This window comes from Jaculus jaculus, chromosome 12 (assembly GCF_020740685.1).
Source record: "Jaculus jaculus isolate mJacJac1 chromosome 12, mJacJac1.mat.Y.cur, whole genome shotgun sequence".
Lineage (NCBI taxonomy): Eukaryota > Metazoa > Chordata > Mammalia > Rodentia > Dipodidae > Jaculus > Jaculus jaculus.
In genome coordinates this window covers 66319327-66345998 of record NC_059113.1, presented here as the reverse complement: position 1 = coordinate 66345998, position 26672 = coordinate 66319327, and the positions used below count along the sequence as shown (strand labels likewise).

Below are 26672 nucleotides of genomic sequence, written 5' to 3'. Positions count from 1 at the left end.
CCTTTCCTGGAGGATTAAGGTTCCTAGATAGATTAAACTTGATCTCCTACTTAGAAGCCTGGTTAGTTCAGCCTCCATTCAGAAATTACGAAAGATCCCAGAGTTGGCTTCTGTAAGGTTCAGGAGTGACCAAGACCACAGAGACCACTCTGTGGCAAAGATGGAAGCTTTTATTTGGGGAAAACACAGGCTGCTGGGACTGACTCTCAAGAGCGGAGCAGTCAACTTTGAGATTACAGGTAGTGGGCTATATAGAGTTCTTCAGTTGGGGAAAGGTGAGGAAAGGAAATAGCTAGAGTGTGAGACCAGGTGGGAGATAAGGAGGCAGGAAACCTAGACCTGGAGCATTGTTAGGCAAGGAAGGGAGGATGGCTGGGCAGTTCCTTGAGGAATGTGGATGACCCACTGCCTTATGTCTTTGTTGCCCTCCTGCTGTCCTTGGTGACTCCATTTTGTCCTGACCTAATATTCCAGCCTTTTGTTAATAAGAGATGAAGGTTAATTTTTTCACACGTCAGGGCAATGAGTTCTTATGGGAGAGACTGGATAATATAGTCAGTAGGTCTCTCTTCAGGGCAGGTGAGGAGGAGGTGGTTTCATGGTGGCTAGAGGTGACAGAGTGGTAGGATTGATAGTGCCAGTGTAGCATGTTGTTACAACTTGGTCCTGAGCTAAGCAGAGATTACTCTCATACCATCCCTGTATTGAGCTGGCTTCACGGCAGTTGCTGTCAGACACCTGTTATAGAGAAGGTGAGGAAGATGGGCTCTGTGCACCCTGTGAGAAGACAGAAGGAAGAATAAAGGAGTTTGTTACTCTTGTCAGCAGCTATGACATCAAAATAACAGGTATAAAGGGAGGATGAGCATTCAGAGGTGAGAGATAGAGGGCTTGGGGCAAGAAAGAAAGCAGGGGTACTGTGGGATCAGGGGAAGGGTAAGAACAGAAGAGAGTTTGACAGTGTCTGTTGGGGTGGCAGTGTACTTATCCCTGGATGAGATAGGGTAAGGGCAAAGGAAGGAGGGAGCGGAGGAATAGCTCTAATTCTGGCTAAGGCAAGTGGGAGGAGCTGGGGTCAGGCTAGGTGAAGTTAATCAGGGACAGGCAGAGGCAGAAGACTTGAGTTAATGTTAGAGTCTAATATTATAAATCATCAGACAGGGGAACCTATTCGTCTGACTCATTGTTTATTATTGTAGTTATATTTTTTTCATTGATTGATTAAGATCATGTTGGCTATCAGAATTAACTGTATATTTTGGGAGGTCAATAATGGTACTGTAGGAGAGACTTTTAGGCACTTGTTCGTAGGAGTTCTATGACTCTCAGCATTGTCATCTGCTAGGATAAGTCAAGGCTGTGCTGACCAAGTGGCCCTCCCTCTTTTGGGAAGCCTGGAGGACTGATTTTCCTCTGATGTTACTCTCCTGTTGCAGATACACTGACTTAATTTCTGGGTCTCCACATCTTCTCTGATCAAGAAGACAGGTAACTTACCAGAGGCTAGAAGTTCAAGTGTCCCATCATCTCCTGTGCCCTTTTGACCTGGGAGCAGGAACCAAAATACTGGCTATCCTTTTAACTCCAATGTTTCCAATTGATTTTGGCTTCCACATATGGTTGTAAATAACTCAGACAGACTGTATATATCTGATTAGCAAAACAGACTAGTAAAAAGGGTGCAGAACATATCTGGTTAGCAAAGCAGATCTGGTTAGAGAATGACACAATAGTTTAAAATCATTTTGATTAATATTTAAATTTAGTTGTCAGGTGACAGTGTAAGCTATATCTGGGACATAAAAAGCATACACATTCTATCTTAAGTATCTGTCAGTTATAAATATAGGTAGAACATCTTAGTAGCCCTGAAAACAATATTTTATCACTTATTTTATCAGTAACTTTAAGGCAACTGATTTGATCTAAACTTATCATCTGTGTTTGAAAACAACTTTGGCTAGTCTGTATATCAATGTAAGTACCAATTACTCCCCAAAGTGGAAGTAGAATAGCAATTTAAGATTATTTTTCTAGGGCAGGAAACATGTTTTAAATATCAATATATCTATAAGCAACGAATTTAAGATATCAGAAATGAGACAGTTAATTAAGTGAAATCTTGACTGAGACTGATGATGCATAGCTCAAGATTAAAATAAAACTTGGTCATTGTTGAGTTACATTAGAGACAATATGACAGACACAAAGTAATTTCTTATATAAGTACCCTTTAAGACGAGCGTGGTGGCACACGCCTTTAATCCCAGCACTTGGGAGGCAGAGGTAGGAGGATTGCCGAGAGATCGAGGCCACACTGAGAATACATAGTGATTTCCAGGTCAGCCTGAGCTAGAGTAAGACCCTACCTTAGAAAAACAAAAAATAAATAAATGAATAAATAAATAAATATAAGTACCCTTTACCATTGAACAATGTTTTTTCATTTAATTTTTATTAACATTTTCCATGATTATAAAAAAATCCCATGGTAATGACCTCCTTCCCCCCCCCCAATTTTTTTTTTAATTTTTAAATTTTTATTAGCATTTTCCATGATTATAAAAAATATTCCTGGTAATTACCTCCCTCCCCCTGACACTTTGCCCTTTGAAATTCCATTCTCCATATTACCTCCCCATCTCAATCATTGTACTTACATATATACAATATCAACCTATTAAGTACCTTCCTCCCTTCCTTTCTCTTCCCTTTATATTTCCTTATTAACTTACTGGCCTCTGCTACTGAGGTTTTTCATTCTGACGCAGAAGCCCAGTCATCTGTAGCTAGGATCCACATATGAGGGAGAACATGTGGCGCTTGACTTTCTGGGCCTGGGTTACCTCACTTAGTATAATCCTTTCCAGGACCATCCATTTTTCTGCAAATTTCATAATTTCATTTTTCTTTACCGCTGAGTAGAACTCCATTGTATAAATGTGCCACATCTTCATTATCCACTCATCAGTTGAGGGACATCTAGGCTGGTTCCATTTCCCAGCTATTAATAAATTGAGCAGCAATAAACATGGTTGAGCATATACTTCTAAGGAAATGAGATGAGTCCTTTGGTATATGCCTAGGAGTGCTATAGCTGGGTCATATGATAAATCAACCTTTAGATGTTTTAGGAACCTATACACTGATTTCCACAACGGCTGGACCAGATTACATTCCCACCAGCAGTGTAGAAGGGTTCCTCTTTTTCCACATCCCTGCCTACTTGGTCAGGGTGAATGATCTTTTTTTTTTTTTTTAATTTTTATTAACATTTTCCATGATTATAAAATATATCCCATGGTAATTCCATCCCTCCCCACCCCCACACTTTCCTATTTGAAATTCCATTCTCCATCATATTACCTCCCCATTACAATCATTGTAATTACATATATATAATATCAACCTATTAAGTATCCTCCTCCCATTCTCTATCCTTTATGTCTCCTTTTTAACTTACTGGCCTCTGCTACTAAGTATTTTCATTCTCACGCAGAAGCCCAGTCATCTGTAGCTAGGATCCACATATGAGAGAGAACATGTGGCACTTGGCGTTCTGGGCCTGGGTTACCTCACTTAGTATAATCCTTTCCAGGTCCATCCATTTTTCTGCAAATTTCATAACTTCATTTTTCTTTACCGCTGAGTAGAACTCCATTGTATAAATGTGCTACATCTTCATTATCCACTCATCATTTGAGGGACATCTAGGCTGGTTCCATTTCCCAGCGATTATAAATTGAGCAGCAATAAACATGGTTGAGCACGTACTTCTAAGGAAATGAGATGAGTCCTTTGGATATATGCCTAGGAGTGCTATAGCTGGGTCATATGGTAGATCAATCTTTAGGTGTTTTAGGAACCTCCACACTGTTTTCCACAATGGCTGGACCAGATTGCATTCCTACCAGCAGTGCAGAAGGGTTCCTTTTTTTCCACATCCCCGCCAACATTTATGATCATTTGTTTTCATGATGGTGGCCAATCTGACAGGAGTGAGATGGAATCTCAGTGTAGTTTTAATCTGCTTTTCCCTATAACTAGTGACATAGAACATTTTTTTAGATGCTTATATGCCATCCGTATTTCTTCCTTTGAGAACTCTCTATTTAGCTCCATAGCCCATTTTTTGATTGGCTTGTTTGATTCCTTATTATTTAACTTTTTGAGTTCTTTGTATATCCTAGATATTAATCCTCTATCAGATATATAGCTGGTGAAGATTTTTTCCCATTCTGTAGGTTGCCTCTTTGCTTTTTTCACTGTGTCCTTTGCGGTGCAAAATCTTTGTAATTTCATTAGGTCCCAGTGGTTAATCTGTGGTTTTATTGCCTGAGCAATTGGGGTTGTATTCAGAAAGTCTTTGCCAAGACCAATATGTTGAAGGGATTCCCCTACTTTTTCCTCTAGCAGTTTCAGAGTTTCCGGTCTGATGTTAAGGTCTTTAATCCATTTGGACTTAATTCTTGTGCATGGCGAGAGAGAAGAATCTATTTTCATCTTTCTGCAGATATATATCCAGTTGTCAAAACACCATTTGCTCAAGAGGCTGTCTCTTCTTCAATGAGTACTTTTGGCATTTTTATCGAATATCAGGTGGCTATAGCTACTTGGGCTTACATCTGGGTCCTCTATTCTGTTCCACTGATCTGCATGTCTGTTCTTGTGCCAGTACCATGCTGTTTTTGTTACTATGGCTCTGTAGTATAGGTTAAAATCAGGTATGGTGATACCACCAGCCTCTTTTTTGTTGCTCAGTATTATTTTATATATTTGAGGTTTTTTGTGATACCAAATGAATTTTTGGATTGTTTTTTCTATTTCCATGAAGAAAGCCTTTGGAATTTTGATAGGGATTGCATTAAATGTGTAGATTACTTTAGGTAAGATTGCCATTTTCACAATATTGATTCTTCCAATCCAGGAACTAAGGATGTTTCTCCACTTTCTAGTGTCTTCTACAATTTCTCGCTTGAGTGTTTTAAAGTTCTCATTGTATAGATTCTTTACTTCCTTCGTTAGGTTTATTCCAAGGTACTTTATTTTTATTGATGCAATTGTGAATGGGAGTGATTCTCTGATTTCATCCTCTATGTGTTTGTTGTTAGCATATATGAAGGCTACTGATTTCTGTGTATTTATTTTGTATCCTGCTACATTGCTGTAGGTTTTGATCAGCTCTAACAGAATGCTAGTAGAGTCTTTAGGGTCCTTTATGTATAGAATCATGTCATCTGCAAATAATGATAACTTGATTTCTTCCTTTCCAATTTGTATCCCTTTTATGTGTGTCTCTTGCCTTATTGCTATGGCTAAGACTTCCAAAACTATGTTAAATAAAAGTGGGGACAGTGGACACCCTTGTCTTGTTCCTGATTTTAGTGGAAAAGCTTCCAGTTTTTCCCCATTTAGTAATATGTTGGCTGTAGGCTTGTCATAAATAGCCTTTATTATATTGAGATATGTTCCTTCTATTCCCAGTCTCTGTAGGACTTTTATCATGAAGGGATGTTGGATTTTGTCAAATGCTTTCTCTGCATCTAATGAGATGATCATGTGATATTTGTCCTTCAACCCGTTTATGTAATGTATTACATTTATAGATTTGCGTATGTTGAACCATCCCTGCATCTCTGGGATAAAGCCTACTTGGTCAGGGGGAATGATCTTTTTGATATACTCTTGTATTCTGTTTGCCAATATTTTGTTGAGAATTTTTGCATCTATGTTCATGAGGGAGATTGGTCTGTAATTTTCTTTTTTTGTTCTATCTTTGCCTGGTTTTGGTATCAGGGTGATGCTGGCCTCATAGAAGGAGTTTGGTTGAATTCCTTCTTTTTCTATTTCCTGGAAAAGCTTAAGAAGCAATGGTGTTAGCTCTTCCTTAAAAGTCTGGTAAAATTCAGCAGTGAATCCATCTGGGCCTGGGCTTTTTTTAGTTGGGAGATTATTGATAAATGTTCGGATCTCCATGTTTGTTATAGGTCTATTTAAGTGATTAATCTCATTTTGATTTAATTTAGGTAGGTCATATGGTCAAGGAAGTCATCCATTTCTTTCAGATTTTCATACTTTGTGGAGTATATGCTTTTATAGTGTGTCCCTATGATTTTTTGAATTTCTCTGGAATCTGTTGTGATGTTACCTTGTTCATCTCTGATTTTATTAATTTGTGTCTCTTCTCTCTTTCTTTTGGTCAGATTTGCTAAGGGTTTATCAATCTTGTTTATCCTTTCATAGAACCAACTCTTTGTTTCATTAATTCTTTGGATTGGTTTTTTTTTATTGTTTCAATTTCATTAATTTCTGCCCTAATCTTTATTATTTTGTTCCGCCTAATGATTTTTGCTTTGACTTGTTCTTCTTTTTAAAGGCTTTAAGGTGAAGCATTAGGTTGTTTACTTGCGACCTTTCTAATTTCTTTCTTTTTTTTTTAAAAAAAAACATTTTGTTCATTTTTTTTTTATTTATTTGAGGGCAACAGACAGACAGAGAAAGAGGCAGAAAGAGAGAGAATGGGTGTGCTAGGGCCTCCAGCCACTGCAAACGAACTCCAGATGCCTGCGCCCCCTTGTGCATCTGGCTAACATGGGTTCTGGGGAATCAAGACTTGAACTGGGGTCCTTAGGCTTCACAGGCAAGCGCTTAACCACTAAGCCATCTCTCCAGCCCTCTAATTTCTTTTCTTTTTTTTTTTTTAATTTTTATTAACATTTTCCATGATTATAAAATATATCCCATGGTAATTCCCTCCCTCCCCACCCCCACATTTTCCCATTTTAAATTCCATTCTCCATCATATTACCTCCCCATTACAATCATTGTAATTACATATATATAATATCAACCTATTAAGTATCCTCCTCCCTTCCTTTCTCCACCCTTTATGTCTCCTTTCTACCTTACTGGCCTCTGCTACTAAGTATTTTCTTTCTCTCGCAGAAGCCCAGTCATCTGTAGTTAGGATCCACATATGAGAGAGAACATGTGACGCTTGGCTTTCTGGGCCTGGGTTACCTGACTTAGTATAATACTTTCCAGGTCCATCCATTTTTCTGCAAATTTCATAACTTCATTTTTTTTTACCGCTGAGTAGAACTCCATTGTATAAATGTACCACATCTTCATTATCCACTCATCTGTTGAGGGACATCTAGGCTGGTTCCATTTCCCAGCTATTATAAATTGAGCAGCAATAAACATGGTTGAGCATGTACTTCTAAGGAAATGAGATGAGTCCTTTGGATATATGGCTAGGAGTGCTATAGCTGGGTCATATGGTAGATCAATCTCTAGCTGTTTTAGGAACCTCCACACTGTTTTCCACAATGGCTGGACCAGATTGCATTCCCACCAGCAGTGCAGAAGGGTTCCTTTTTTTCCACATCCCCGCCAGCATTTATACTTATATGCCATTTGTATTTCTTCCTTTGAGAACTCTCTATTTAGCTCCATAGCCCATATTTTGATTGGCTTGTTTGATTCCTTATTATTTAACTTTTTGTGTTCTTTGTATATCCTAGATATTAATCCTCTATCAGATAGATAGCTGGCAAAGATTTTTTCCCATTCTGTTTTTGTTACTATGGCTCTGTAGTATAGGTTAAAATCAGGTATGGTGATACCACCAGCCTCTTTTTTGTTGCTCAGTATTATTTTAGATATTCGAGGTTTTTTGTGATTCCAAATGAATTTTTGGATTGTTTTTTCTATTTCCATGAAGAAAGCCTTTGGAATTTTGATAGGGATTGCATTAAATGTGTAGATTCTCATTGTATAGATTCTTTACTTCCTTGGTTAGGTTTATTCCAAGGTATTTTATTTTTTTTTGATGCAATTGTGAATGGGAGTGATTCTCTGATTTCATCCTCTGTGTGTTTGTTGTTAGCATATATGAAGGCTACTGATTTCTGTGTATTTATTTTGTATCCTGCTACATGGCTGTAGGTTTTGATCAGCTCTAACAGCTTGCTAGTAGAGTCTTTAGGGTCCTTTATGTATGATCATCTCATTAGATGCAGAGAAAGCATTTGACAAAACCCAACATCCCTTCATGATAAAAGTCCTACAGAGACTGGTAATAGAAGGAACATATCTCAATATAATAAAAGCTATTTATGAGAAGCCTACAGCCAACATATTACTAAATGGGGAAAACTGGAAGCTTTTCCACTAAAATCAGGAACAAGACAAGGGTGTCCACTGTTTCCACTTTTATTTAATATATTTCTGGAAGTCTTAGCCATAGCAATAAGGCAAGAGACACACATAAAAGGGATACAAATTGGAAAGGATGAGATCAAGTTATCATTATTTGCAGATCACATGATTCTATACATAAAGGACCCTAAAGACTCTACTAGCAAACTGTTAGAGTTGATCAAACCTACAGCCATATAGCAGGATACAAAATAAATACACAGAAATTATTAGCCTTCATATATGCTAACAACAAACACACAGAGGATGAAATCAGTGAATCGCTCCCATTCGCAATTGCATCAAAAAAATAAAATAAAATAAACTACCTTGGAATAACATAACCAAGGAAGTAAAGAATCTCTACAATGAGAATTTTAAAACACTGAAGCGAGAAATTGCAGAAGACACTAGAAAGTGGAGAAACATCCCCTGTTCCTGGATTGGAAGAATCAATGTTGTGAAAAGGACAATCTTACCAAAAGCAATCTACACATCTAATTCAGTCCCTATCAAAATTCCAAGGCATTCTTCATGGAAATAGAGAAAACAATCCAAAAATTCATTTGGAACCAAAAAAAAAAAAAAACCTCGAATATCTAAAATAATACTGAGCGACAAAAAGAGGCTGGTGGTATCACCATACCTGATTTTAACCTATACTACAGAGCCATAGTAACAAAAACAGCGTTGTACTGGCACGAAAACAGACATGTAGATCAATGGAACAGAATAGGGGACCCAGATGTAAGTCCAGATAGCTATTGCCACCTGATATTCGATAAAAATGCCAAAATACTCCCTGGAGAAAAGACACCCTCTTCAGCAAATGGTGTTGGGAAAACTGGATATATAGTTGTAGAAGGATAAAAATAGATTCTTCACTCTCTCCATGTACAAGAATTAAGTCCAAATGGATTAAAGACCTTAACATCAGACCTGAAACTCTGAAACTACTAGAGGAAAAAGTAGGGGAAACCCTCCAACATATTGGTCTTGGCAAAGACTTCCTGAATACAACCCCAGTGAAAAAAGCAAAGAGGCAACCTACAGAATGGGAAAAAATCTTCGCCAGCTATATATCTGATAGAGGATTACTATCTAGGATATACAAAGAACTCAAAAAGTTAAATAATAAGGAATCAAACAAGCCAATCAAAAAATGGGCTGTGGAGCTAAATAGAGAGTTCTCAAAGGAAGAAATACGAATGGCATATAAGCATCTAAAAACATGTTCTACATCACTAGTCATCAGGGAAATGCAGATTAAAACTACATTGAGATTCCATCTCACTCCTGTTAGATTGACCACCATCATGAAAACAAATGATCATAAATGTTGGCGGGGATGAGGAAAATCAGGAACCCTTCTTCACTGCTGGTGGGCATGCAATGTGGTCCAGCGATTGTGGAAATCAGTGTGGAGGTTCCTAAAACAGCTAAAGATTGATCTACCATATGACCCAGCTATAGCACTGCTAGGCATATATCTGAAGGAATCATCTCATTTCCTTAGAAGTATGTGCTCAACCATGTTTATTGCTGCTCAATTTATAATAGCTGAGAAATGGAACCAGCCTAGATGTCCTTCAACTGATGAGTGGATAATGAAGATGTGGCACATTTATACAATGTAGTTCTACTCAGTGGTAAAGAAAAATGAAGTTAGAATGTGAGAATGAAAATATTTCGTAGCAGAGGCCAGTAAGTTAAAAAGGAGACATAAAGGTAAGAGAAAGGAAGGGAGGAGGGTACTTAATAGCTTGATATTGTATATATGTAAGTACAATGATTGTTATGGGGAGGTAATATGATGGAGAATGGAATTTCAAAGGAGAAAGTGTTGGGGGGGGAGGGAACTAACATGGCAAATTTATGTGTAGTCATGGAAAATGCTAATAAAAATTTAAAAAAAATAAAAACTTAAAATAAAAAGAACCTCAAAAAACACTAAGAAAGAACAAAAGGCATGTGCCACCACACCTGGCTTAAGGAGCTGTTTTTAACACACACACACACACAAAAGATATTATTGAAAGGTGTGTATTTATGTTTGCCATTTTTTTTTTTTTGTTGTTGTTCCAGTTCTACCTTTGCTCTCTTGTGTTAACTAGTATTTGAGTATAGCTTGTTTTTTCTAGGTTCCTTATATGTGTGCTTTTCCTCTTCTTCAGCATGGAGGATTCTATCAAGTATTTTCTGTAGATCTGGTTTTGTCTTCAAATACTCCTTTAACCTGCTTTTGTCATGGTATGTCCTTATTTCTCCATCTATTTGAATGTATGCTTAGCAGAATAAAGTAACCTTGGCTGGCAGATGTTATCTCTTAGAACTTGGAATATATCACTCCAAGCCCTTCTGGCTTTAAAAGTTTGTGTTGAATAATCTGCTGTAATCCTGATGGGCTTGCTTTTGTAGGTAACTTGATTTTTCTCTCTAACTGCTTTCAATATTTTTCTTTGGTGTTTGTGTTTGGAAGTTTGAATATAATATGGCGAGGAGAAGTTCTTTACAGGTTTTGTCTGGCTGGGGTTCTAAAGGCTTCCTGTATCTGCATTGGCACCTCTTTCCCAATTTGGGGGAAATTTACTTCTATAATTTTGTTGAAGATGCCTACTATGCCTCTGGAGTGGAGTTCTTCTCCTTCTACTATGCCCAGAATTCTTATATTGGATCTTTTCATAGTGTCCCAAATATCCTGAAATTCCCACTCATACTTTTCTATATTTTGTCTTTCTCTTTGTTGGACTGTATTAGATCTGCCACCTGGTCTTCTAGCTTAGGTATTCTGTCCTCTCCTTCATCCATCCTACTGGTGAGATTTTCTACAGAGTTTTTTTATTTCATTAACTGTGTTCTTCATTGCTAGTAATTCTGACTGGTTTTTCTTTATTATTTCTATTTCCTTATTTATGTCTTGTATTGCCTTCTTTATTTCATTAAATTGGTGTCCTGCATCGTCTTTGATTCCTTTGATTTCCTCTTTGATTTCTTTTTTGATTCTTTTGATTTGTTCTTTGACCTCTTTGAACATATTTACAATCATTCTTTTGAAATCTTTCTCAGGAATTTCCTCTAACTCGTTCTCACTGGAGGTCATTTCTGATGCATTAATACTTTTAGGTGGATTTATATTGTCTTGCTTTTTAGTGATTCTTGTATTATAATGTATATATTTTTGCATCTTGGATTAAGTTAGTGCTTGGATTTTCTAGCTAGCTGGGTATTCTTAGCTGTATCAATTGATTTGATGTTATATATCTTCAATGTAGGAGCCTAAGGTCTTAGGTGTGGCTCTTAAGACTCTCAGAGTTATCTATAAAGGTGTTCCTAGGGGTTGTGTTTCCCTGCTATGGGGTATTCAAGTAGGCTGAGTGGAATATAATACAGGTAGATTCCAAAATTTAACTAAACACTATACACATTCAATCAAAAACAGCCCCAAGTATGTATGCAAGAGTAGTTATTATAATGACCAGATCCTCTATCAACAAAGAGATTAAGATTTCTGGTCTGTTGAGGATCCAAGTCAGCTTGTGACCAAGTGAGACCCTTCCCTGGTACAATTCCAGTTACCTTGCATGATTTTGGTCTCAGTCAAGTTGCTGGCTGGTTCTGCTGCTGCTGAGGCCGCTTTTACAGGTGTCGGCGCCGCTGATGTTGCTGCTGGACTCTGCTCCTGCTTGGGTCCCCTTGTGGGCTCAAGTTGGCATGGCTGGGTCCCAGACCGCTGCTCTGTTCGTTGGAGCTGCGCTCAGGCGGTGGGGGAGGGCAGTCATTTGCAGCTGTTCTAGTTCTTTCGCTGTTCCATGTGTTCTTCTACCTCGTGGTCTGCTCCTCCATTGCTCACAGCCACTCTTCCTTCACGTTTCCTGAGTTGTAGAGAGCTCTGGTGTGGGTGGAAGCTTCCGGCACCTGGCTTTTCCTGCGACTCCAGCAGAGCCTGGCAGCTTTCTGGTGCGCTGCTGCTGCTGCCGCTTTTGGCGGAGTTGGTGGGCCCGCTTTTGCCGGCCTGTGCAGGCTCTGGATGTTCTGGGTATCTTCTACTTCTCCGCTGCCGCTTCAATTTCCTATACACCTCACTTTTTAGTAAATGTGTATATTTTTTTTGAGTTTTTTTGGTCTTTTTCCCCCCTAGGCTGCTTTGGCGTGGTACCTATGCCACCCTCTTAACCGGACGTCCACCATTGAATAATCTTAAGGCTTAACTAAAGAAATATTTATGACTGTTACATGAAGCTTAGACAAACTATATTAACATTGTTTGTATGCAGTGGATTTTCTTTTTTTTTTGTGCTGGGTAGAGACAAGAAAGTTTATACTTCCAATTTACTTTCGTCAGTAACATCAATTAATGAGCACTTTCTCAATAAAATAACATCTTCTGTTGACAGTCACAATCACAAGGTACATTGTTTTCATTCATTCCTGTGGATAACCATTACATTAAGCACAGTGCTTTACAAAGCTGCTGAAATTCACATGGCTGCTTAAAATGAATTGTAAGATATTTATTTTCAGTTCTGGTGAGATTAGATTTTAAAAAATTAATGTTTGGTTAAGAATTTATTCTATGTAAATTTGTTCTTCATGCTACAATACAACCCTTCAAAATTTATCAAGTACATGTCAGTATTCACCCTCAAAACATTTGAATTTAAGAATTGACCTATAGCTGCAGCTTCTAAACTCCTGTAAGGCAGCATCAATACCTGAAAGAGAACACTATTAACTGTAGTATAAATTCCCCTCTTAATGAAAATTTAAAGCAAATTAAAGAAGATTACCAAATTACTAAACCTCAGTAGAATCCATTACTTAATATGCCTACTTCTTAACTTTCTAAACTTGTTTTTTTTTAAAAAAACTTGTTTTTAATAGAATCAATATCTGAACACTGCATCAAAGCAACTTTTCCCCCTGTTTTGTAAAAGCTTACCCTAACAGTTCTCATGTCATCTGGAATTGAGAATCATTGTTCTACCAGAATAGCAAAGCAAAAAACATAAGTAAAAACTTAAAAGCACAGTGTAAGAAAAGTTCGGGGGAATGGAGAATGAGATATAAAAATCAAAAGGGCTCACTCAATTTTTTGAACATCTTTCACCTTTTGCAAGGTCCAAAGCCCAAATATTAACATATATTACAGTCTACAGATGTCATTACCATATCAACTAACAATACCCAAGGCTGGGGTGAAGACAGTAGAGTGCTTATAGCAGCCAAGTGGCCCAGGGCTCCATCCCCAGTTCCACTAAAATAAAATCCACCAGAGAGTAAATCCTGGAAAGAGCCTGACGAGTTCTCTAAAATCATCTGGTATACTAGGGGGGGAAGACTAACTTCAGGCCCATGGGAATGAGCACTCATATTCTAGGAGTCAACCTCCTGTGAGCCTGTTTGTATTGTTTTTGCTCAAAATTTTAAAGACATAACAATACAAAATATGAGAGTCAAACAAAAAGGAGCTAGTCTTCAAGGAAAATTTGTTATCTATCAGCTTTTACTAGAAAAGTCCTTTATGTGGAGTTACTGAAAGAGAATTCTTAAAAAAGAAAAAAGTTGGGCTGGAGAGATGGCTTAGCAGTTAAATGCTTGCCTGTGAAACATGAGGACCCCAGTTCGAGGCTCAATTCTCCAGGACCCACGTTAGCCAGATGCACAAGGGGGTGCACGTGTCTGGAGTTCAGTCTGCAGTGGCTGGAGGCTCTGGTGCGCCCATTCTCTCTCTATCTGCCTCTTTCTCTCTCTCTCTCTGTCGCTCTCAAATAAGTAAAAATTTAAAAAAAATTTAAAAAATTAAAGAAAAAAAGAAAGTTATTTCAGATAAATTCTATGATAGGTGTGATGCAGTAAAGACTAGCATAGCAAGTTATTTTAAATATCCTGACTGTATAAATTAGACATTTTGGAATGCTTTAACTTCTGTGAAAATGTAGGTTCAATCTAATTGTATACCAATTTTTACACTTATCATAGACCCTATATTGTTCTGGAGGTTAGCTTTTCATCATGCAAAAATGAGAATAAACTTACAGCTACCTATCAAATGAAGGAGCTGTGAAATTATTCCTCTAATATTGCTTTGAAAATATACCTCTAGGTTGTTAAAAGAAGTTCTAACTCTTCCAAATGTATTGTTAAGCTGGGATTTTTCAGTCATCATCTACGGTTGGCATGATTGTCACTCCTGTTCTTATCTGACCCCAACCAATTAAACGCTAATGTTTCTCAACTCTTCGGCTAAGGGCAATTTTTTCTCCTACTTCTGTGCACACAGGATTAGTCAAAACAATTTTGCCCAAGTCAGTCTTCACAGCACTAACTCTCCCTCCTGTTGACAAGGATCCAATGTTGACCATAAGCACTTCATTCTTAGACAGCTTTTGGACCTTTGCTGCTTTCTTGTCCCCTTCATTGCACACATCTAGAAGGCGTCTCAGTAGGAAATAGGAAATTCCTAACTCAGTGAATATTTCAGGTAAAGCTCCAACAGCACCAAGCACTTGTCCCACCATTCTGTCAGCCCGGCACAGAGGAGGGTCAACTTTTGTTCCAACTCCAATAAGACCTCCTGGAGCAGCATACTGAAGATCATTATGCTCCGCAAAAAGTGATACAATTTTGGAAAAGATTGGTTTACACATGTTTCCCTTTACTATCTTTGGAAACAATACTGGGTCTCACTTCTATCTCCTGGCCCACCTGTAATACTCCTTTTAGAATATTACCACCAGCCACACCACCCTTAAGGTCATCAACTTCACAGCCAGGTTTGTTGACATCAAATGACCTAATAACAATGAGTCGAGGTTCTGAAGTAAAGTCTCTTGGGGGTACTGGAATTTTCTTTACTATGTACTCACAGACAATTTCAATATTGTATTTAAGTTGAGCAGAAATTGGAATAATTGGAGCTCCTTCTGCCACTGTTCCTTGTACAAATGCAAGAATCTGTTCATATTGTTCGTTAGCCTGACTTTCTTTTACCAAATCAATTTTATTCTGTAGTATCAAAATATGCTTGAATTTCATGATTTCTATTGCAGCTAGGTGTTCTGAAGTCTGAGGCTGAGAGCAAGATTCATTACCAGCTATTAATAGAAGAGCTGCATCCATCACTGCTGCACCGTTCAGCATCGTAGCCATTGAAATATCATGGCCAGGACAGTCAACAAAGGAAACATGCCTGGCTAATTTGAAGTTTCCTTTAGTTCCTGCAATATCTGTAGGAAACTCATCATGTGTACCACTTCCACAAGACCTATAACATTCTGGTTGAGGACAGCTTGGGTCATCAAGTTTATAAATCTTAGCGTTAGCATATCCAAGCTTGATTGTAATGTTCCTTTCAAGTTCAGTTTTGAATCTGACCGTGTGAACGCCAGAAATGGCTTTTACAACAGTAGATTTCGCATGCGCTATGTGACCAATTGTATCTATATTAATCATAGCTTGTCTGCTGATAACTTCATGTGAAAGTGGCGTTAACTTCGTAATGTCAAAAGTAGCAAAATCCTGTCGTGAAAGGTGTGGCTGCCCAAGAGTCATTCCAACCTTACCCCCTGCCATCTTGCCCCCTGGATTTTTTTTTTAAACATTGGGAGCTTTTTCAGTTTTTCTAAGAACAATATCACAATAAGTCACTTTTTATAAGACTTAGATTATAACCTCAGTGATAATCATCTAGCAAAACCAGCATGAACAAGACAAGAACCATCTTAAAATTACAGAGTTTTAGCCAGTCATGATGATGCATGCTTTTTGATAGCTAAACATCATGGACTTTGTATAAACCCAATTACAATATTCTAATATTTTGACATCTGGAAAAGTCTGATATCAACAAAGTAGAGTCTATATATTTAAGGCACATGAGGCTACAGAGAGTAAACTATGAACAAAACATCTGCTGACAGAATTTAAAATGAATCTATACTATGTAGTTATATTTTTTTGGCTTAAATATGAAGTCAGGAAATATTTTATAATTTTTAAAGTTCATCAGAAGTGAGATACCTTTATATAATACATACATATATTTTTTATGAGGAGATTTAGTTCTTTTAAAAGCTAACTAAGATGAATATCAATGCATAAATTAATTTTCAAAATTAATTTAGCTATATTTAACATACCCAAAGAACAGAGGAACTAGATTAAGCTGCCATGATCTAATAAAAAAAGGAGACAAGTCGCTTGGAAAATAGAGGGAATGGGCATGCCAGAGCCACTTGCCATTGCAAACAATTTCCAACCATATGCTCCACTATGTGCACCTAGCTTTGCAAATAAGCACCTCTAACTGCTGAGCCAAAAAAAGAAATATTTTTAATCTCTTAACATACACAAAATTTTATGATACAATCTTGAACTATTTGAACCTTAACCAACTCTATAATTCTGTCTGTGGTACTTTGGTAAACTTGTTTAGTAATAACATAAGTTAAAATTGAAAATTTAAGACTAATTGTTGGAGGAATTGAAGAATTAAATTTAAAATCACATCATAACTTTTAGATTCTTTTTTTACTGTTTACCATGAAGTAAACAGTTTTTTATGTATGTGACAGATAAATACTGTTTAATGTTTTAAATGTGGTCTATTTACCTTACAAAATAGGAAAAAAGAGTAACTAGTTACTCTGTGAGATTTTTGTTTTAGATATAATCACCTTAGGAGATAATTAAATATTAATGAGTCAATTTTAACCTTAAGATTTAGCTACATGTATATACTATGCTTATCAAACTGCCCAGTAAGCACTTCTGTTAATGTTCACACCCTTATATTAATGCTACTCTCACTTTTGGTAGAGAATCTTCTCTTTTCAGATGGCAGTGACCTTGGGACGACTCAGAAGGTATCATGGTGATGGAAAGAAATGACCGCAGTGCTCAGTACTGCAATATCTCTATCACACCTTCCAAGGCTCAGGGTCTAATGCAGAAGAGGTGGCGAAAAGAATATAAGAGCCAAAGGAAGGGCAGGACTCCATACAACATGCTCCTTCCAGACACAAAGTGGCCTGGATATCCATGGCCTCACAGTGCCTGACACTACCTGCATAAGACCATCATAAGAGGAGGAAAAGATCATGACAACATAAGTAAAAGAGAGACTGATTGAGATGGGGAGGGGGGTATGATGGAGAATGGAGTTTCAAAGGGGAAAGTTGGGGGAGGGAGAGTATTACCATGGGATATTTTTTATAATCATGGAAGTTGTTAATAAAAACAAAAAAGAATAAAAGATTGCTATTATAAAAAACAGATATAGTTCAAAGGTTGACAAATAGAGGAACCTAGTTAACTTGGTTGGAAATTCAGTCATAACCATTATTATGACCAGATTAACATTAATGAATTAAAGTTAAATTTACAACCTGAATACCATAGCAACCTGCTACCAGCCAAGGCCATACTTTGTTAGTCTGATGTAAGCCCTAGGCTAATAGTCATTTTACATTTTAAGAAGTCTGTAATCTGATTAAGTACTTTGTCTTTAACCTTCTATTTAAGCTTACTCATATCTTCATCTACATACTTTACAAATACCTTCATCTACATAGTTTACATTACAATCCATGTAACCTTTGTAACAATCTTTTTCATCAAACATTTAACATCCAACATATAAAGTTTTTTCTCCAGTTTATCTTCTTTAGTCAGTTCATCTCATAACTATCAACAAAAACTTTTATTGTCCTTACCATAAGACTTTTACTATAACCATTTTTTTTTTCTTCAAAAGGCCTTTTGAAATAACTTTTTGAAAGAGTAGAACAGATTTGACTTATTCTATTTACCAAGAATAAACATATAGATCTTGGAACTTTGTTTCTTATAACTTTCCTGAAACACATTTTTAAAAAAATACACCTGGAATTCACTATGTATTCTAAAGGTGGCCTCGAACTCTTGGTGATACTTCTATCTCTGCTTCCCAAGTGCTGGGTGTTATGAGCATGTAAGGGCCAGCATATGGTCCAGGGCCAGTTTAGATAAATAAGTTTTTTTTTTTTGTGAGAGTAAAAATGCAAAGTCAAACCTTGTAAGCAAAAACTAAGACTAAGCTGTGTGCGGTGACATAGTAGAGATTAGCAGGTGTGTGTGTGGAACTCTAGATAAGTAGTGGAAAGTATAAAAACCCCAGCTGCTCAGCAACCATTGTCTCAGTCTTCCCGACACTATGACTGACTGAAAGGTTGCTCAGCAGTCCGGACCGAGACCTCCGCGAGACGCATCACTGATCCGAATTCATCTGCCTGACATGCTGTCTGAACGATCAAGACTCGGCTTGAAACACCGCGAACCGAGAAAATACCGCGAACTGAGAGAAGAAAAGTCGCAGCACGGACCTCGCGTTACTAGGTCGTAAAGCGTCCGAGATGTCGCAACCCAAGTCTCGCGTTACTACAACCCAAGTCTCGCGTTATCAGGTTGTATACATGTTAGACTCGTTAGAAATATTCTTGTGTTAGTAGTGATGAATATGATTTGGTTATATATTATATTAGCTATAATATTAGTTGTGATAGTTTGGACTTGCTTGTGTGTGACTTTCATCCCGGTAAACTCCTTTGCAAGTATACCAGTGTCTCCGTATCATTGACCTTCGTGGGCGGAATCCTCTCAACCAATCATCTTTGAGAGTGCTTGCGACACTGGGATTAAAGGTATTCACCACCATACCCAGCAATTTCAGTTCTTTGAATTCATAAGGCAGGAGCCTGGAAGCCACTGACTCAGTGGAAGTTTTATGTGACCATGACGGTCTGGTACCCTAACTCCTGGCTTAAAACCCAGTCAATAGCTGATAAAGGCTTTAGGCTCTCAAGAAAACCCAGATTTCCTTGTCATCTTAGTGCATGGTCCAGTAACATGGCTTCATCACACTCAGTTCTCATATTGGAAGTTTATCCTTTACTGTGGGTGATTTTGCCTCCTGTTTATGTTCTCTACACATTCTCTCTCTCACACACACACATGCACACACAATTTTTTTTTTAAAGGTGATGAGAGGATCAAATTTGCTCCAGTTTACAGCCAAGCCAAAGTTTCAGTTTCCTGGAGAGGCAGGCAAGATTTCTGGGAAAACTGTGAACAAAGGGCTGTTAATCAACAGTGAAGATAGCTGCCCAGCGGCCTGAGTCAGCCTGCAATACCCCTAGACTATGACCAAAAAAAGGACTTGCTGAGATAGTGGGCTCCAGGGCTTGAGTCTGTTCTTGCCAAGTCTCTGAAACATGTTTAAACATGCCCAAGGATGGTAAAATCTGGGCCACAGCCAATCAAAGGTGTACAAATGTAACTGCTGCTTGCTCAGCCAATCACATTAGAAGATGACCTAACCCTCCTAGAATTCCCCTAGCTGTGCTTAAAAGGGGCCTGCATGCTCCTCTCTGGGTCACTATTTTGTATGAATGGTTGACCCCACATGCTGGCTGATTCTGCAGAATAAATGCTCTTTGTTTTTATATATTATTTGAGTCTGGGGTCTTTCTTCAGCAATTCTTTGACACTTACATTGAGAGAAAGAAGGAGACATTGTGGCCCATATGATCTATGTCAGGGCATTGTAGCCTATTTGCAGCAGTTCTGCAGAATTTGTAGTGTTTCTGAGCAGTAGTAAGTTAGTAGTAGTTAGTCTGTGCAGCACTTGTGGCCACTGGCTGACAGCTGAAAACATGAATTAGTCATATTTCCTTTTTCATCTTCTTTTAATTTTTTTTTTTTTTTTTTTTCATTTTTGGAGGTAGGGTCTCACTCTGGTTTAGGCTGACCTGGAAATAACTATGTAGTCTCAGAGTAGCCTCTAACTCACAGTGATCCTCCTGTCTCTGCCTCCCCAGTGCTAGGATTAAAGGCATGCACCACCACGCCTGGCCTTGTTTATTTATTTTTTAAATTTATTTATTTGAGAGCAACAGAGAGAGAAAGAGGGAGGGAGGGAGAGAGAGAGAGAATGGGTACCCCAGGGCCTCTAGCCACTGCAAACAAACTCCAGACATGTTTGCCCCTCCTAGTGGTCCCTTGTGCAACTGGCTAATGTGGGTCGTGGGGAATTGAGCTTTGAACCAGGGTCCTTAGGCTTCACAGGCAAGTGCTTAACTGCCAAGCCATCTCTCCAGCTCTTCTTTTTTTTTTTTTTTATCTTGAGAACCGAAGCTGCAGAGGAAGCATGTATGGTCACTGTACTTGGGCATACACCTGTGGTCATGCTAGGTGTTGTTTTGAAGATGAGGTTACTAGTTTGCTCACTCACTGACCATACTCCCTCACTTGCAGCTAATTAGGATAAGGGAACTACCTTTTGATGGCATGTTAGAATGCAGTCTTGAGAAGCAGCTGTCAGCTAGCATAATCCCAGGGTAAGACGTACATCTTGCAATGAGTCCCTGGTACCCTTTGTCCTCTACCATCCTTTATCTTCCCCTTCTTGATTCCCCTTTTCTTTCCTCTTCTCTCTCCTTCCTCTTCTCTTTCCTCTTACCTTCTCATTTCTTTCCTCTAGTTCCTCTCACCTTCCTTCCTTTTCATTATCATTTCCTCCTCTGCTTTGCCTCCCCCCTCACTGGCCATACTTAACAGAGAAGACATTCTTTGTAAAGGGCTTTAGTTTTAGTGTATGTGACATGTACCCGGAGCTGGCCAGATCTGATTTTGAGTTGAAGCAAAAAAGAAATTTGATAGCTCCATTCCTCTAAGCTGTTCCTTGTAGACTCCAACTCTCACTGGGGCATTGCTTTTGCTAACCCTGCCTTGAGGTCACAGTGCAGTTACCCAAACAAGGCCACTAAAATCAGAGAAATGAATGTTTGAGGGACACAGTGCTTCCCCCCCACCCCCAGAGAGTGAATACGTTATTTCCAATTTGAGGATTTTAAAGGGGAACTAATGTCCCATCCTCCCACCCTGTTGCTTTTGACCAGATAACACACCTCCTATCCTTGCTGTTGTGTGAAGGAATTGTTTCTGCTTCTCCCAGAAGTGCCTTGCTGGGAACTGAGACTGCCCATTATGTACACAGGAACATTCCAGTTGGCTTTCCAAAGTATGTTTCTGCTTTGCCCCAAAAAGGCTTTAATAAGGTGGTGGTTGTATTTTGGTCAGACAGTGTAAATAAAACTCCTTCCTTGATAAGATCAAATAAAGGCCTCTCAGGGAATCCTGAGAGAAGGAGTGTTCTGGCATGATGTAGAGATGTTTGCTGTTTCTGTTTATTGAAATGAATAATTCTCAAACTATTGAGGAGCTGAACATTACAGTTGCAACCATTTTTCAGACAGAGAGTCTGAAGTCTTAACCGAAATAATCGCTTGTTGGAAGACTCTAGCTTATCTGGGGTGAGTTTCTGGACAATGTCCATCTGGAAGCCTGTGCTGGGGCACTGGCCATACCATCCACCCATGAGAACTGACACCCAGTATTCATGGTGACTTTATATGTCAAGGAGTATGTCAGTCATAAGGTTACCTTCCTGTGGATTGTGAAGATGGCTGTGGCCTGCTTTGGGAATGACAGTCTTTGTGTGGAAGCTGATTCACTTGTCTTTATTTGGCAGATACTCGGATCAGATTTTAAGATGATGGGATTAGGGAATGGGCGCCGCAGCATGAAGTCTTCACCTCTTATCCTGGCTGCCCTGGTTGCCTGCATCATAGTCTTGGGCTTCAACTACTGGATTGCAAGTACCAGAAGCATGGCCCTCCAGGTATCTTCCTCATGTATACAGGAAATTATCAAGTGTGTAAAGGAGTGTGTGATAGTCCTAGGGGTGTTCTGTATTTATTTATTTACTGTCAGTGAAAGCTCTGCATGTGGTGCACACACTGTAATGAGAGTTTAGGGCTCTGTATACCTCCTAATAATCCAACCCCAACCCTGAGCCTGACTCTCTACTTCAGTGCTTTTTACTGTGACAGTTTAGACTTGCTGCTGAAACTTCTGTCTCTGCTTCTCTGCTGAGCATTTGGGGTGGACTAGGTAGGTAGCCAGCAGAGATAGACTGAATATAGCCTGATCCCAGCCCTTCAGTTCATGGGGGAAACCAAAGAGCAGTACTGGCAGTATGTTGGGATGATAGGTGTGATTAGTGTTTTGAAAATATACTAATTGTTTTCATCCCTGAGGATAATACGAGTTTTAGCTTTCCTATACATCATGCCATTCTGGGTGAGAACCAAGGTGAGTAGTAGTGCCAACATATCTTTTCTTGACCAGGGCTCCTCTGAGGGCCTTATGCACCTCTAGGCCATAATTTCAACCACATCAGTCTTTGGTTTACTTCAGTCTTTTCCTAGTCAAGAATCTGCTTATTCCCCCCCCCCCCCCAAAAAAAAAAGAAAGAAAGAAAGAAAAGAATCTGCTAACTAATTTAGCAAGAATCCCTCTCAGGGATGAGTCATTTTGGTAATCATCCACCTGTGGACTCCCTGCTTGGGTGCAGTCTCTGGCTCTGTGTTCTTTGTTGAGGGATCTGGACGTGTCTGGGAATAGTGACATTGGCCCTCAGGCTGTGATCTCCTTGTAGACACGAGTTGTGGAGCTGGAAGGCCGGGTCCGCATGGCAGCTGCAGAGAGAGGTGCTGTGGAGCTAAAAAAGAATGAGTTCCAGGGAGAGCTGGAGAAGCAGCGAGAGCAGCTCGACAGAATTCGGTCCAGCCACAGCTTCCAGCTTGAGAGTGTCAACAAGTTATACCAGGATGAAAAGGCAAGGTCTGCTATTTCTTTACTGTGCTCTTGTGAATGACAGTTTCTGCCTGGTCATATTCATGGTGTAGATTTGTGTAATTACATGAAATGAGCATGTTGGACCAGCTTTGGGTATCCACTTAACCCCCATACTACTGTATATCCCTGGCTGGGTCTGTGAAACTTTTGCACTAGCAGTGGTACAAAAATGGAAAAGAACCAGAATGGATGGATTTTTCTTGCTGCTGGCTTCCCCACTATGTTCTCCTCTGCCAGGCTATGCCAGGTGTTTCTGTCTCACAGAATTCAGATTTGTGTCTTCAAACATCTCACAGAGGGGAGCAGGTGTACATCTCTAGATAAGCATTAGCAACCAAGTAGAGGACCAAGAGCATTGACTTTTAAGTTTAAAACCATATCTTACACAGATTAAGAAGGGTTCTACTATCTCATCTTGATTTGCTTTCTCTGAGGATTATATGATTCTTGCTAGTTAAATTATGTAACAGAAATTAGTATTCACTCTAATGTGCATCAAAATCAATGGCCATTTATTACTCAGACTGGTTTTACTCGGTCTAATGCATGTTTCTCTTCTTGGGGAACAGTTGACTTATTGGAAGGAGGTTCTGTTTTGGGATCCAATATCTCAAATGTGGACTTAGTTTTTTTTTTTTTTAAACAAATTTAGAAGTTTTCTTTCTTTCTTTTCTTTTTTTTAGAAGTTTTCTTTTTCTTTCATTAAATACTTTACATTTCATGCTTGCCTGTAATGCACTACCATGAGCAAGATAAGGAAACTCTACTGTAGAATGTGCAAACAGTAGCAGCAAGTGTGCACACTGAAGTGTAATAGAGACACTGCAGTTAGTATAGAAGGTCCTTACTTTTGTACTCTAGAGAAAGAAAGTGGCCTTTGCAAGAAGACTCAGCCTTAAGAAGCTGGAGATTAGATATGGGAATGTAGAAAAATACTGGAATAATGTTATTTAATTAGTGTAGAAAGCAAAGCTGTGAGCAACACTGCCAACAACCTAAGCAGAAGTGGCTAATTTCCTCTAAGATGGCTGCATCATGACAAGAGGTCAAGCTTCATGACAGCTGGCATGAGCTGGAGTCCAGAGTCAGAACTGCATCCAGACAGGATGATTTCAGGTTTCAAGCTGTTCTACCTACCAGAATCCAAACTAGAGCTATGGTCAACACACCTCTCTCTATATTCTATACCTCTATGCCATTGGAGATCTGAAGGTGCAAGGGATTCTCAAAATCACAAGGTGTGACACTGTGGTGGCCTTGGAGGATGATTGAGCCTTCACATGGTTGGGGGCCAGGGCCAGGTGTGGAGTGGCCAGCCTGAAGCACTGTCAGTGCCCCCTCATTAATCTTCAGGAAGAATAGTTGGCCAAGGCCATAGAAATCACCTTAAGATTTGGGGGGTGGGAGGGAAATGAACACAAGAGCTATGTCGGCTGGAGAGATGGCTTAGCAGTTAAGCACTTGCCTGTGAAGCCTAAGGATACCGGTTCAAGGCTTAGCTCCCCAGGACCCAGGTTAGCCAGATGCACAAGGGGGCTATGCGTCTGGAGTTCATTTGCAGTGGCTGGAAGCCCTGGCGTGCCCATTCTCTCTCTCTCTCTCTTCCCCGTCCTTCTCTCTGTCGCTCTCAAATAAATAAATTAAAATAAACAAAAAAAAATTAAAAAAAAGAGCTATGTGCTTAGTGTACAGTGTCACCCTCCCTCAAAGGAATAAATGTTGTGAACGTCAACCAGTCTCAATTTTCTTTTCTCCTCTTACACATCTTCTAGAATGGATGAAAGACAACTTTCAGGACACAGCAACTAGTCTACTTTCTTGTCAATGCATTTTGCATAATTCCAAATGAAAACAAAAAAGCTACAGATGTAGGAATGATCATTCATTTACTGTAGCGACCTATTTAATAATAAGGATGAACTCTCTCAGGTAGAAATATTAAAAATTAGGATAAAATCTATGTCTGAATATGTCTTAGCCACCCTTTAACCCAGTCAGTCCCAGTGGCCCACCCACCACCAACAGTGGTTCCAAAACTATAAATCCACACGACACCAAGAGGCTACGACATCTGCATGAGAGTATGATTAGTTCTTCTTACAAAGTTGCTTGCTCTTTCATACAATGGACTAATAATACTGTGTCTCACTGTAGTCTTCTATTTGAGGGCTGTCATGATAACTCCCCAGAGCAGATGCTCTCCCGCTTGCTGTAAGAGGGATCTTGCCCCCTGGACTTCATAGTCAGCTTTGGAAAATGTCAGCTCCTAGCACCAAAGGGTTTAATCTGAAGATCATCATTAATGAAGGAGAAAGATGAGGTTTGCATACATGTCCCCTTAGAGATGTTAAGATTTGGAGACATAAATATATTTAGAAAAAGAAAAGTTATAGTAGCAGAGGCCAGTAAGTTGAAAAGGAGACATAAAGGGTGGAGAAAGGAAGGGAGGAGGATACTTAATAGGTTGATATTGTATATATGTAATTACAATGATTGTAATGGGGAGGTAATATGATGGAGAATGGAATTTCAAATGGGAAAGTGTGGGGGTGGGGAGGGATGGAATTACCATGGGATATATTTTATAATCATGGAAAATGTTAATAAAAATTAAAAAAAAAAAAAAAAGAAAAAGAAAAGTTAGAGGTGTTTTGTTTTATTGTTTTTCCTGATGTCTTAATTCAGTGATAAATGTACCTTTATCATATTAAACACGCCAGGTTCCTATCACTCACTGATCACATATAAACATTGGTGATGTGTTCACTTTGCTCATTTCTTAAAGTATTTGGGTCTTCATTTTATAACGTTATGCTACGGCAAACTTAGTTTTTATTTTTTTTTGCCTTTTTAAATATATATATATTTTTTAATGTTTTAAATTTTTATTAGCATTTTCCATGATTATAAAAAAAAATCCTATGGTAATTCGCTCCCTCCCCACCCACACACTTCCCCTTTGAAATTTCATTCTCCATCATATTACGTCCCCATCACAATCGTTGTACTTACATATATACAATATCAACCTATTAAGGACCCTCCTCCCTTCCTTTCTCTTCCCTTTATGTCCCCATTTTAGCTTACTGGAATCACTACTAAGTATTTTCATTATCACGCAGAAGCCCAATCATCTATATGAGAGAGAACATGTGGCTCTTGGCTTTCTGGGCCTGGGTTACCTCACTTAGTATAATCCTTTCCAGGTCCATCCATTTTTCTGCAAATTTCATAACTTCATTTTTCTTTACCGCTGAGTAGAACTCCATTGTATAAATGTGCCACATCTTCATTATCCACTCATCAGTTGAGGGACATCTAGTCTGGTTCCATTTCCCAGCTATTATAAATTGAGCAGCAATAAACATGGTTGAGCATGTACTTCTAAGGAAATGAGATGAGTCCTTTGGATATATGCCTAGGAGTGCTATAGCTGGGTCATATGGTAGATCAATCTTTAGGTGTTTTAGGAACCTCCACACTGATTTCCACAATGGCTGAATCAGATTGCATTCCCACCAGCAGTGTAGAAGGGTTCCTCTTTTTCCATATCCCTGCCAACATTTATGATCATTTCTTTTCATGATGGTGGCCAATCTGACAGGAGTGAGATGGTATCTCAATGTAGTTTTAATCTGCATTTTCCTAATGGCTAGTGACGTGGAACATTTTCTTAGATGCTTATATGCCATTCATATTTCTTCCTTTGAGAATGCTCTATTTAGCTCCATAGC

General features: G+C 38.8%; 1 protein-coding gene and 1 pseudogene across 15 annotated transcripts in view; one reads left to right on the top strand and one right to left on the bottom strand.

Moving 5' to 3' along the window:
* The window catches only part of Golm1 (golgi membrane protein 1), a 136064-nt gene that overhangs the window by 23490 nt on the left and 85902 nt on the right, over positions 1-26672 (top strand). For 6 of the 15 annotated variants that reach the window (XM_045131196.1, XM_045131193.1, XM_045131191.1 and 3 more), the window contains exons 1-3: positions 18472-18644; positions 21770-21919; positions 22739-22918. In XM_045131196.1, coding sequence (XP_044987131.1) covers positions 18594-18644; positions 21770-21919; positions 22739-22918 — 381 coding nt within the window. In that variant the 5' untranslated portion in view covers positions 18472-18593. Of the gene's footprint in view, positions 1-18468; positions 18645-21769; positions 21920-22738; positions 22924-26672 lie in introns of those variants that run through there. The other 9 variants (XM_045131195.1, XR_006632917.1, XM_045131188.1 and 6 more) reach the window with 6 other exon arrangements.
* Positions 14423-15774, bottom strand: LOC101606712 (annotated as a pseudogene).